The sequence below is a fragment of the Bos taurus genome, chromosome 13 (assembly GCF_002263795.3).
Source record: "Bos taurus isolate L1 Dominette 01449 registration number 42190680 breed Hereford chromosome 13, ARS-UCD2.0, whole genome shotgun sequence".
Lineage (NCBI taxonomy): Eukaryota > Metazoa > Chordata > Mammalia > Artiodactyla > Bovidae > Bos > Bos taurus.
In genome coordinates, this window is record NC_037340.1 from 28,284,747 (window position 1) to 28,297,285 (window position 12,539).

The following is a 12,539-nucleotide window of genomic DNA, read 5'->3' on the forward strand; positions in this document are numbered from 1 at the left end:
TGACATAGGTATATAACTTATTTTTTTTTTAATGCAGCATCCATTTAGAAGACTCGTGTTCGTATTTTCCATGTTTGTTCGTATTTCCGCGGAAACTATAGGCACGCTGTCGGAGAGGGCCGCCAGGGGGCGCCGGCCCTCAGCGACTACGTAAATAATAGGAGCCCTGGAGCGCTCTTTCCCCTCCTCTCGCTTACCTCAGCTTCCGCCGGAAGCCGCCCTGTCAGTTGTTGTCCTCCGGTGTTTGGGCTGGTTGTGTGTAAGTAGGTTAGTGGCGGCTGGCTGGGTGAAAAGTCTTGGTCTAGAGAGCTGGAGCGGGAGAAAGAAAACTTGAGACAGCTTCAACCCGGACAGCAAGATGGACGTTCTGAAATCGGAGATCCTCCGGAAGCGGCAGCTGGTGGAGGACAGGAACCTGTTGGTGGTGAGGAGCCTTGGGGTCGTGGGCGTTGGCGACGGAGGAGCTGAGTGCGTCGGGGAGGGCCTGGGGAGAGGGGAACGGTGCTGAGAGGGTCCTTGCTGGGTGGGGCTCAGCCAGAACCCCGCCGCGGCCCCAGAGAGGCCGCAGCTAGACCCACTGTGCCCTTGGCACTCACTCGGGAGCCTTTGGGATGGAAGTGTGGGAATTGCAGGAAAACCCGAGACTTTGGCAGTTCTCTTTCCCCCAGCTGTCCCTCACACCGATTCCCGTCTGTCGGTATTTTTCGAACCGCCCCAGTTCTGGTCGTTCACTTCTGTCGTTTTACGAAGGCTTTGCACTTTATGTGTACTTCCTGTTTTGTCGCACAGGATATTAAAAAGATGTGGTTAAGGACCACGACTTAGTAAAATTAATAATTTTACAACTTCAAGGAGGTAGTTAAGTGAAACTGCCCCCACTCCATTAGTGCTCAGCATGGACGAATCTGACAGCTGGTACAGTTTAGTGCTATTGTCTTGATGGTTGTGAAGTCTTCAGGAGACTCACTTTTCACTCTCAGTGTCAATGTAACAGAGTGAACGGGCAAATAATACCTGAGTACTGAGAATAGTTTTGACCTCAGAGACCCTCTCAGAGGGTCTTAACGACCCCAGGGGCTCTTGTGGACTACTCCACTCTGAGAACACCTGACTTAAGTATTTGATGTAGTGTAAATTGGGATTGTTAGTTTGGTAGATGGAGGTTTCATAATCATTGAAACTTTAAAAAATAATAAAGTGGATCTAATTAGAGTGTTATTTAGCAAATGGTGTGGAGCAGAGCTTGTTCATACTTGTAACTTGGTACTTTCATCTCTTAACTGGGGGCCTTTTACCTTTGATGAGTGGTTTCTGGAGTATTTGAAAAAGCTAATTTAGATGTTGGAATGCACAGTGGGTGTTAGAAAGGGCCAGGTGTTGAAATACAAAATATTTTCGGGGAAAATGGAATCAGGAAAAGCTCAGCGCATTCTCAGGGTTTACAACCTGCTTATTTGCATAATCAGGTTCTTTGTCTTGGAAATAGACCAACCTTTAAACATGATTAATTATAAACACTGATTCTACGTAATTGTTCTTTTTTTTGTTTGTTTTTTTTGTTTTTTTTTTTTGTAATTGTTCTTAATTTATCATCATATATAAACTTTTTCTAGTATGTCTTTAATTTTGTAATTTGATAGTTGATTTAATTACTCAGATATCCCTGGTCAGGAGGTAAGATTGATTTCCCAATTAGGGCCAGCAAAGGAACATACATGAGATGGGGATTAAAATACTGAAAGTCATAGTTCCAGTTAGTAATCTGCAAGGCAGTATGCAGAAGGCTTCATATCTGACACCTTGTTTAATTTGTACATCAATTCCATAAAGTTACTTGTTGCTCCCATTCACAGATGAGGAAATGGAAACTAACAGAAGCTAGGTTGATTTACAGATTGACACAGAACTGCACAGCTAGCAAGAGAGAGAGCCTGAATTGGACTCCTCCTCTTCCACTCTAAAGCTTACTCCCTTAACCACTGCAGACCAGCTGTTTATCTTCACCTGTGAACATAGAACTGGTGTTCATAGGGTTAATCTAAGAATTAAATTACTTTAACATACACAATTTGTGTTTTTCAAAGCACCATAGTATGCTTTCTCATTTGAGCTTTACAGCAACTCTGCTTGGTACATAGGGCAGTTAGTATGCTCTTCCCACAGATGATGAAGCTGAGGGTTGCGTGATTTTCTCCTGGCTCTGGGGTGGATCTCAGTCCCCACTGCGTGGGTGAGTTCTCCTGCATAACGTAGGGCAATGTGTGTAGTGAAAGTGAAAGTCGCTCAGTGGAGTCAGACTCTTTGTGACCCCATGGACTATACAGTCCATGGAATTCTCCAGGCCAGAATACTGGAGTGGGTAGCCTTTCTCTTCTCCAGGGGATCTTTCCCACCCAGAGAATCAAACCCAGGTCTCCTGCATTGCAGGCGGATTCTTTACCAGCTGAGCCACAAGGGAAGCCCAAGAATACTGGAGTGGGTAGCCTATTCCTTGTCCTGCAGATCTTCCTGACCCAGGAATTGAACTGGGATCTGCTGCATTGCAGGTGGATTCTTTACCAACTGAGCTATGGGGGAAGCCCAGACTGGACACTTTTTCTTTTTAATGCCTGGGGAGACCGTCATTTGCTTTGCCGCCGTATAATTTTATACGGAATTGTTTGCTTTATAGCCTTTATCTTTCTGTATCATAGTGTCTGTCAGTAACTTTCAAACTTCCCACCGCCCCAGGCATAGTAAGAATTAAATCTATATTTCAATCTGATATGTATGAAAAAAGTTTCATGCAACATTTCCTATCGTAAGTACATGTGATTCTGTCATACATTTCTTTGTTTTAATCCGTTGTCCTGTTTCATTTTTTAAACAATTTCTGGTCGTGGGTCGGTGAATCCTTTTCACTACCCTTTCTGTAGCTGGGAAATGCCCATTTCTATTGTACTGTTTTTCCAGAAGCGCCACCTCCTCTTTGGTCATTTTACAATGTAGTGTTAATTTCTGCTGTGACTTCTACTGCAAAATTGTTGAGTTATATATGTTCTTCTTCATATTTTTTCCATTACGGTTTATCATGGGATATTGACTACAGTCCTTTGTGCCATACAGTAGGACCTTGTTTATCCATCCTGTATGGAGCTTGGTGTCCCAGCTTTTTCTTTTTTAAATTAATCAATTTTAAATTCTGGCAGCATTTAGAACGTGCTGGTCTTCGTTGCTGCGAGGGCTTTTCTGTAGTGCTGTCACGTGGGGTCTGCTCTCTGGTTGTAGTGCTTGGACTTCTCATTTCGGTGGCTTCTCTTGTAGGTCACGGGCTCTAGGTGTGCGGGCTTCAGTAGTTGCGACTTCTGGGCTCTAGAACTTGGGCTCAGTGGGCTCCGTTGCTCCTTGGCATGTGGGATCTTCTGGATCAGGGATCAAACCCATGTCTCCTGCATTGACAGGTCGATTCTTCACCACTGAGCCACCAGGGAAGCCCCTCAGCTTTTTCTTGTTAGTCCAGTAGCTGAATATAGTAAATACTTAGCTTGTGAGCGCCCCTTTTCAGAACTGGAGGAGCTTCTAAAGCGGCCTCCTGTCCCGTGTTCAGTGCTCTGCCAGGTGTAACTACGTGGAGGTAAATTCGGCCTCCCTGTTGCTAGAATGCCAGTGCTTTGGAGCCCTGGTGTTGGTGAACCTTCATTTAACACAAAGCCTCATTCACGTGGAAAGCCAGGCCACTACAGCACTCAGTGGGGCTTAATTAGCAGTTTTATGAGTTGCAGTTTGGAAGATGGACTTTGTGTAGAATTTTAGCTTTGTTTTTTCCAATATTTATTGAATGTTTCCTCTGTGCAAGGTACTACACTGTGCCACAGAGGATTTTTTTTTTTTTTTTAATAATGTTTCATCCTTTACTGTAAGGAACCTACTTTCAGTTTTATAAAGAGAAGCCATCAGTCAATAAATTCCTCACCTTTCTCCTGTGAAAGTGGATGAGGTATTGGCTGTATGTTGGGTCACACCTTCCACTTACATGTTGGAGCCCAACTCTCATCTTTATTAGCGTCATCAGAACCTAAATATCACTTGTCTCCTTTCCTCCTGTGTCTTAATCTCTCTACTGGCTCATCTCTAGAAGCAGTGAAACACACATGATGTGTGTATGAATGTTTCAGTGCTGTATGTATGTTTGAACAAACATATGTACATTCCTTTTTTTGTTTTTTAAACACAACTGTTATTAAGAATAAAAAAAAAAAAAAAAAAAAAACCCACACAGCTGTCCTTTTTCTTTACAGCCAAGCTTCTTAAATTCTATTTCTCACTTACTCCTTAACCTGATTTCTGCCCTGGCAGTTACACTGAATCCTTCCTAATCAGGGGCCACAGTGACTGCCATGGTTTCTTAACCGCAAGAGCATTTGTACTTGACTGGTCCACCTTCTCCACTCTTCCCTTGGCCTCTTATGCCACAGTGTCCTGCATTTGCATCTACTTTTCAGGCTACTTATTTCTGATCTCCTTTAGAGGCTTCTCTTTTCTTGTTTTTTATTGTTTGGTTTTTATCCCTTAAATGTTGGTTTTCCTTAAAGTTTAGGCCTTGGCTACTTCACATTGAAAATTCTCATATATATGCATACATATATGTATGCATATATATTTACTTTTCTTGGCTGGGCTGCGTGACATGTGGGATCTTGGTTCCCTGGCCAGGGTTGAACCCGCACCTCTTGCATTGAAAGCACAGAGTCTTAACCACTGGACCACCAGGGAAGTCCCCCCAAATTCTCTTATTTGAATTTCATATTCCCCTTCAGTTTCAGTTACCATCTGTTCTTAAGTGGAGCCTTTGGATGGACTTCAGAGTTCCCATCAACTCTTTGAAATATTAGAAAAAGTTTCAGTTCAGTTTAGTCACTCAGTCGTGTCCAACTCTTTGTGACCCCATGAACCGCAGCACGACAGGCCTCCCTGTCCATCACCAACTACCAGAGTCCACCCAAACCCATGTCCATCGAGTCCGTGATGCCATCCAGCCATCTCATCCTCTGTCATCCTCTTCGCCTCCTGCCCCCAATCCCTCCCAGCATCAGAGTCTTTTCAAATGAGTCAGCTCTCCGCATCAGGTGGCCAAAATATTGGAGTTGCAGCTTCAACATCAGTTCTTCCAATGAACATCCAGGACTTATCTCCTTTAGGATGGACTGGGTGGATCTCCTTCCAGTCCAAGGGACTCTCAAGAGTCTTCTCCAACACCACAGTTCAAAAGCATCAATTCTTCTGCGCTCAGCTTTCTTTATAGTGCAACTCTCACATCCATACATGACCACTGGAAAAACCATAGCCTTTACTAGACGGACCTTTGTTGACAAAGTAATGTCTCTGCTTTTTAATATGCTGTCTAGGTTGGTCATAAGTTCCCTTCCATGGAGTAAGCATCTTTTCATTTCATGGCTGCAGTCACCATCGGCAAGGATTTTGGAGCCCCCAAAAATAAAGTCAGCCACTGTTTCCACTGTTTCCCCATCTATTTGCCATGAAGTGATGGGGCCGGATGCCATGATCTTCGTTTTCTGAATGTTGAGCTTTAAGCCAACTTTTTCACTCTCCACTTTCACTTTCATCAAGAGGCTCTTTAGTTCTTCACTTTCTGCCATAAGGGTGGTGTCATCTACATATCTTAGGTTATTGATATTTCTCCCGGCAATCTTGATTCCAGCTTGTACTTCTTCCAGCCTAGTGTTTCTTATGGTGTACTGTGCATATAAGTTAAATAAGCAGGGTGACAATATACAGCCTTGATATACTCCTTTTCCTATTTGGAACCAGTCTGTTGTTCCATGTCCAGTTCTAACTGTTGCTTCCTGACCTGCATACAGATTTCTCAAGAGGCAGATCAGGTGGTCTGGTATTCCCATCTCTTTCAGAATTTTCCACAGTTTTTTGTGATCCACACAGTCAAAGGCTTTGGCATAGTCAATAAAGCAGAAATAGATGTTTTTCTGGAACTCTCTTGCTTTTTCTATGATCCAGCAGATGTTGGCAATTTGATCTCTGGTTCCTCTGCCTTTTCTAAAACCAGCTTGAACATCTGAAAGTTCACAGTTCATGTATTGCTGAAGCCTGGCTAGGAGAATTTTAAGCAGTACTTTACTAGCGTGTGAGATGAGTGCAATTGTGCGGTAGTTTGAGCATTCTTTGGCATTGCCTTTCTTTGGGATTGGAATGAAAACTGACCTTTTCCAGTCCTGTGGCTATTGCTAAGTTTTCCAAATTTGCTGACATATTGAGTGCAGCACTTTCACAGCATCATCTTTTAGGATCTGAAATAGCTCAACTGGAATTCCATCACCTCCACTAGCTTTATTCCTAGTGATGCTTCTTAAGGCCCACTTGACTTCACATTCCAGGATGTCTGGCTCTAGGTGAGTGATCACACCATCGTGATTATCTGGGTCATGAAGATCTTTTTTGCATAGTTCTTCTGTATATTCTTGACACCTCTTCTTCATATCTTCTGCTTCTGTTAGGTCCATGCCATTTCTGGTATGGTATATAAATAAAAAGTTTAGCATGTATGTATATCTGTGACCCCACGTTGCCTCCTCCTGTTGATGATATTATTAAAGGGATCTTTGACTCAAAAAGGTCAAGAACTAGTTCTTTCTGGGCTGGGGAACATCTCTGTGCCCATTAATCCCTAGCCCCAGGCAGCTGTCCCAACTGTGCTGACCCTTCTTCATTTATTTCAGTCCTTCAGCTTGCCTATATTCACACTTTCCCTTCATTCCCACAGCCTTCTATAAAACTCTCTAACACCTTTCTCTCTTTAGCGCTTGGTGAGGGGCCTTTCACAGGTTTTTTGGTACAGTTAGAAAACGGCGTGGAAGGGAATTTGTCATGTTGGTACCATGTCTTGACATCTCCTGCAAAGAAGTTTTTCCTCAGAACTTCACTGTGAAAGCTTTTAAATGTACAGAACACTCAAAATAATTGTACTGTGAACACCCATATGCCTGCCATCTAGATTTGCATTAAATCTGCGATTAACATTTTAATATATTTGCTTTATTCTTCGACTGTCCATCTGTCCATCATTGTATATCCATTCGTCAATCCATCTAGCAGTGCAGAAACTGCTTTTACCTCAGGACAGTAAAACAGGCAGAGCATTTTAGAATAGTGGAAGGCAGCTTTTCCACACTTTGACAAGAGACACAGGCTAAGTCGTTACCATTTCACCTAAAACAGATGAACCATAAAAAGCTGGGAAACCGCTTGAAATGACCAAAGATGGCTCTTTAGATGAGTGTTTTCCAGCTGCTTACAGGGTCTTGAAGCCAAGGTACTGATCTTGATGCATTTCAGATTAATTTACAGACATTGTTACACGTTACCTTAAGTATTTAAAATTGCCAGAATATAATTTGACATGTTTTTCATTGACTAGTGTTCACAGTGTTTGTCTATACATATGAAGAAACACACAAATCGTAAGTGTCCCACTCAGTGGTTTTTGATAAATGCATACGCAGCTGTGTGACCCTGTGTGTATCAAGGTACAGAACATCGTCTTCATTCCACCTTGCAGTCAGCCTCTGCCATCCCCAGAAGCAACTGCTGCTTCGCTTTCTTTCCGCCATCCATTGGCTTTGCCTGCCCTAGAACTTCGCGTAAATGAGATCATACTGTGGACTCTTGTATGACCCACTGTGTTTAATCAGAATAATGTGAATTTTATTCGTGTTGTTGAGTGTGTCAGTTGTTTGTTCCTTTTATTGCTGAGGAGTATTGTGTTGCACACATGTTCCGATCTGTTGATCTGTTACCCTGCGGATGGTCACCTGGGCTGTTTCTAGGGTTTAGCTATGGACCCTCTTGTGCAAGTCTTTTATTTTTTTGTCACTGATTTGTTTTTGGCTGCGCTGGGTCTTTATTGCGCTTTTCTCTAGTGGTGGTGCACGGGCTTCTCATTTCAGTGGCTTCTCCTGTGGCAGAGCTCGGGCTCTTGGGTTCGCAGGCTTCAGTAGTTGTGGCACATGGGCTTAGTTGTGCCGCGGCCTGTGGGACCTTCCTGGATCAGGAATTGAACCTGTGTCCTCTGCCTTGGCCACTGGAACACCAGGGAAGTCCCTGTGCAAGCCTTATGTTTTCATTTCTTGTAGGAAAATGCCGGGGAGTGCAATTGCTAGGTCATGGTGTTCGTTACGTGTTTAGTTTCGTAGAAAGCCGTTAGAACTTCTCCCAGAGAGGTTAGACTGTGTCACATCTCCACCAGCAAAGTAAGACGGTTCAGATCTCGACATTGGGTCAGCAATTTGTGCTTCAGTCTAACTTTAGCCAATCTGGTGGATGTATTGTAATATCTCATTTTGGTTTTAGTATGCATCTCCCTGAGAATTAATATTAAGTAGGTCTTGTGTGTTTTTCTATTTGTATATCTTTTGTGATGTGGCTTAAAATTACTTGCGTATTTTAAAATTGGATTGGTTGGTTTAACCTTAGTAAGTTCAAGGAATTCTTTATATATATCATGGATATCACTCCTTTGTCAGTATGTTTTGTGAATTTTCTAGACTGTGGGTTTTCTGTTCATCTTCTTAAAAGTTTTTAATTTTGATGACGTCCAGCTTATCAATTTTTCATGATTAATGTTGAGTGTATCGTATCTGGAAATATAAAATAGCGTAACCTATTGAAAAACAGTTTGGCAGTTTCTTAAAAGTAAAACATAGACCTGCTGAGTGATCAATCTATTCTACTCCTAAGCATTTACTCAAGAGAGTAAGATATTCTCTTATAATATCTTCTAAAAGCTTTATAGTTTTATCTTTTACAAAAACAAAAATTTTTTGAATCAGTGTTTTGGTATGATGTGAGGCAGGGGTGTGGTTTATTGTATTTGGATGTCCATTTGTTCCAGCACCATTTGTTGATAATGTTTTTCTTTTCTCTTTGGATGGTTTGGTATCATCAAAAATCAGTAATAGTTTGTGTGGCTCTGTTCTGCTCTGCTCTCTTGTCCTAATCTGTTTGTTGATCTGTATGCCAGTGCCTCGCTGTCTTGATTGCTGTTGCCGTTTGGTGAGTTGTAAAGTCAGGCAGTGTAAATGCTAACACTCTGTTTAATTTTGTTTTTTTAATTGAAGTATAGTTGCTATACTTATATAAGTTCCAGGTATACAGTAGGGTGATTCACAATTTTAAAGGTTCTGTTCCACTTACAGTTATTATAAAATGCTGACTCTGTTCCCTGTGTTGTATAGTATGTCCTTGTAGCTGATACGGAATAGTTTGTACCTCTTACTCCCCTACCCCTATATTGGCCATCCACCCTTTCCACTGGTAACCACCAGTTTGTCCTCTATTATCTGTGAGATTGCTTTGTCTTTTTTATATTCACTAGTTTGTTGTACTTTTTAGATTCCACATAAATTTGTCTTTCTCTGCCTGTTTCTTTTAGCACATGCCCTCCAAGTCCATCCATGGTGCTGCAGACGGCAAACTTTTGTTCTTTTTTATGACTAGGTAGTATTTCACTGTGGTTTAAGTACCGCATCTTCTTTATCCACGTGCTTACTGGTGGACACGTAGGCTGCTTCCACTTGTGCTGCTTATTTAAGCAGCCTTATTGAGGTACCCTTGACGCACGGTAAGCTGCACGCATTTAGAGTGCACAGCTTAGTGAGTTACGCCACGCCTGCGCCAGTGGTGGCGCCACCACAGTGAGGAGCGCGAACATGTCTGCCTCACCCCAAGGTTTCCCTGTGCACCTTGTGAGCCTGCTTTCTTCCCCTTCCCTGGGCTCTACCACCCTTCCACAGACTACTGTGGGTCTGCCTTCTGTTACTTAGATTGCACTTTCTAGGGTTTTATGCAGAGTTGTTTAATACAAACTCTTTCATCTGCTTTCTTTCAGTCTAATTTTGAGATTCATTCATGCATTTGTATGAGGATTTAATTATTTTTGTTACTGTACAGTCTTCTACCATTGTATGGATATACCCCCAATTTGTTTATTCGTTAGCCTGTTGATAGACATTTGAGTTGTTTCCATTTTTTGGCTATCATGATAAAGCTGCTGTGAACATTAGTGTACAGGTTTCTGTTTGGACATATACTTTGATTTCTCTTGAATAAATGCCTGGGAGTGAAATGGTTGGATAATACAGTAAGTGTATGTTTAACTTCTTCATTAAGGAGCCTGTGTAAGATTGGCATTTATTTCTTACATACATTTTTGTCTAATTTTATATATAGTGATATGAAAAAAGGGAAAGTCGTTCAGTCATGCCCAACTCTTTGTGACCCCGTGGACTGTAGAGTCCATGGAATTCTCCAGGCCAGAATACTGGAGCAGGTAGCCTTCCCTTTCTCCAGGGGTCTTCCCAACCCAGGGATTGAACCCAGATCTTCTGCTTTGCAGGTGGATTCTTTACCAGCTGAGCCACAAGGGAAGCCCAAGTATACTGGAGTGGGTAGCCTATCTCTTCTCCAGCGAATCTTCCTGACCCAGGAATTGAACTGGGGTCTCCTGCATTGCAGGTGGATGCTTTACCAACTGAGCTACCAGGGAAGCCCCCATATGGCGATACAAATATATATAATTATGAAGTACATAGAATTCACCTGTGCAAGGTAAATTTTGGTATAGTTTTCTACTTTGGATGGCATCATTGAGAAAATATATTGCCTAGCTAACAGGATCCCTTGACAGTTTATAGTTCTTACACTTTGAAAAGTATTATATCTCTTTAAATTCTGTTTGGGTGCCCAACCATTGGGTTTGTTACTCCATACTCTTTACGGCTTATTTCCATTCTTCAGCAGGAAACTGACCCTGTCACATGGTTCGTGATTTCTCACGTTCTGCTTTGGGTGTTCAGGCTGTGTATTTGTTAGCTCTCCAGTGTCTTTTTGTAGAACTCTTATGATGTTTGTGTTTGATATTCATTTTTGTAAACACTAAAAATCTTAATCTGATGGAAGGAATGATGATTCTAATTAATGCAACAGTCATGTTGCATTTGGTTTTTAGTTTTGACTCTTCTTCATTAGTGTGGGCTGGAGGTTCAGGTGATGTGGTAGAAAGATTTGTTCTCTTTAGGCCCGGGAATCTCAGGTTTATAATCCAGACAGTACAACTTGGACAAAGCCCAAGAATAGCATGTGTGAAGCACCATGCAGGAATGAGGCTCTGTCTTTAAAAGAAGTGCTTTTTATGTATACCCTCTTCAACTTGTTTTTAAAATCTGCTGGAGTGAGAGGTCCAAATGGAGAGTTCAGATGCTTTAGGAGGGAACACACATTTACCTTCAGTTCACATGCTGTCTTAAAATCGCTACCAGCCACTTTCAGGATTGTGTTTGTAGGGCTGTGTTGTATATTCTGTCATTGAGTCAGCAAACGTAGAGTTCAAAGATTTGGAATATAGCTAGAAAGGAAACTAACTTCGTAAAAGGAGTTAACAAGTCCTGAAGTTCACTGGGGCTCCGTTGCAGAGGGCTCTTTAAGTTTGGGCAAGGTCTCTATCCTGCCGAGTTACCTATGAAGGGGGATGTGTTACTAATCTCAGGTTGTAAAATACTGCAGTGTCAGTTGTGTCGTGAACGTAGCTCTCCTATGTTCGTTTGGTGTTCAGTGTGCCTTAGAAAATGTTTTAAATAGAAATCACCGCTTGACTTCCTTTCCTTACAAACTGCTGTTTTGTTTCTAAACAAAAAGTGTGCAGGGTGATAGTGAAACCTGGCAGGGAACCTTTTGTTTTGGACGACCTTCTTTTGCCCTGAAGTGAAGGGTCGCATAGTAAGAAGAAAAACACCTACATTTTTCCCAATATAACTTTTTAAAATGAGAAGCAAACTAGTTTTCAAAAATTAAATTTATTGTTAATAGATAACGCATTCAAATGATTCAAAATTCAAAACATACTAATGGGTGAGCAGTAAAAAGTTTCCTTCTTACCCATGTGCCCCAACAGTTCACCTCCTCCAAAGCAGCCAACATTGTCAGCTTTGGGGTCTCCTGTAGTTATTTCATGCTTTAGAAGCAAATGTGAAGAAGCAAAGGTGTGTCTTTTCTCCTTTTTAAATAAAGATGGCAGCATACTAGATTCATTCTTCTGCACTTGCTTTTTTCATTTATAAAAGTATAGAAATGACTTAATTAAAAAAAAAACCTCCTTTAACAGAAATTGACAAAATCCTGAAATTGAAACAATAAAGGAAGGAACTATAGGAACCAGTGTGGAAGTTACTGGAAAAAAGGAAATAATAAATACAATAATTAGGGCAAATAATGCATTCAGTTTAGTTCAGTCGCTCAGTCATGTCTGACTCTTTGCGACCCCATGAATCACAGCACGCCAGGCCTCCCTGTCCATCACCAACTCCCGGAGTTCACTCAAACTCACGTCCATCAAGTCAGTGATGCCATCCAGCCATCTCATCCTCTGTCGTCCGCTCTTCCTCCTGCCCCCAATCCCTCCCAGCATCAGAGTCTTTTCCAATGAGTCAACTCTTCGCATGGGGTGGCCAAAGTACTGGACTTGAAGCTTTAGC

At 41.9% G+C, this 12,539-nt stretch overlaps 1 protein-coding gene across 2 annotated transcripts in view; it reads left to right on the forward strand.

Annotated features, from left to right (window-relative positions):
• Positions 1-222: 222 nt before the first annotated feature.
• Positions 223-12,539, forward strand: part of PRPF18 (pre-mRNA processing factor 18) — a 56,123-nt gene continuing 43,806 nt past the window's right edge. The window contains exon 1 of one of the 2 annotated variants that reach the window (XM_005214176.5): positions 223-424. In XM_005214176.5, coding sequence (XP_005214233.1) covers positions 359-424 — 66 coding nt within the window. In that variant the 5' untranslated portion in view covers positions 223-358. The remainder of the gene's footprint in view (positions 425-12,539) is intronic. The other variant, NM_001075323.1, reaches the window with a different exon arrangement.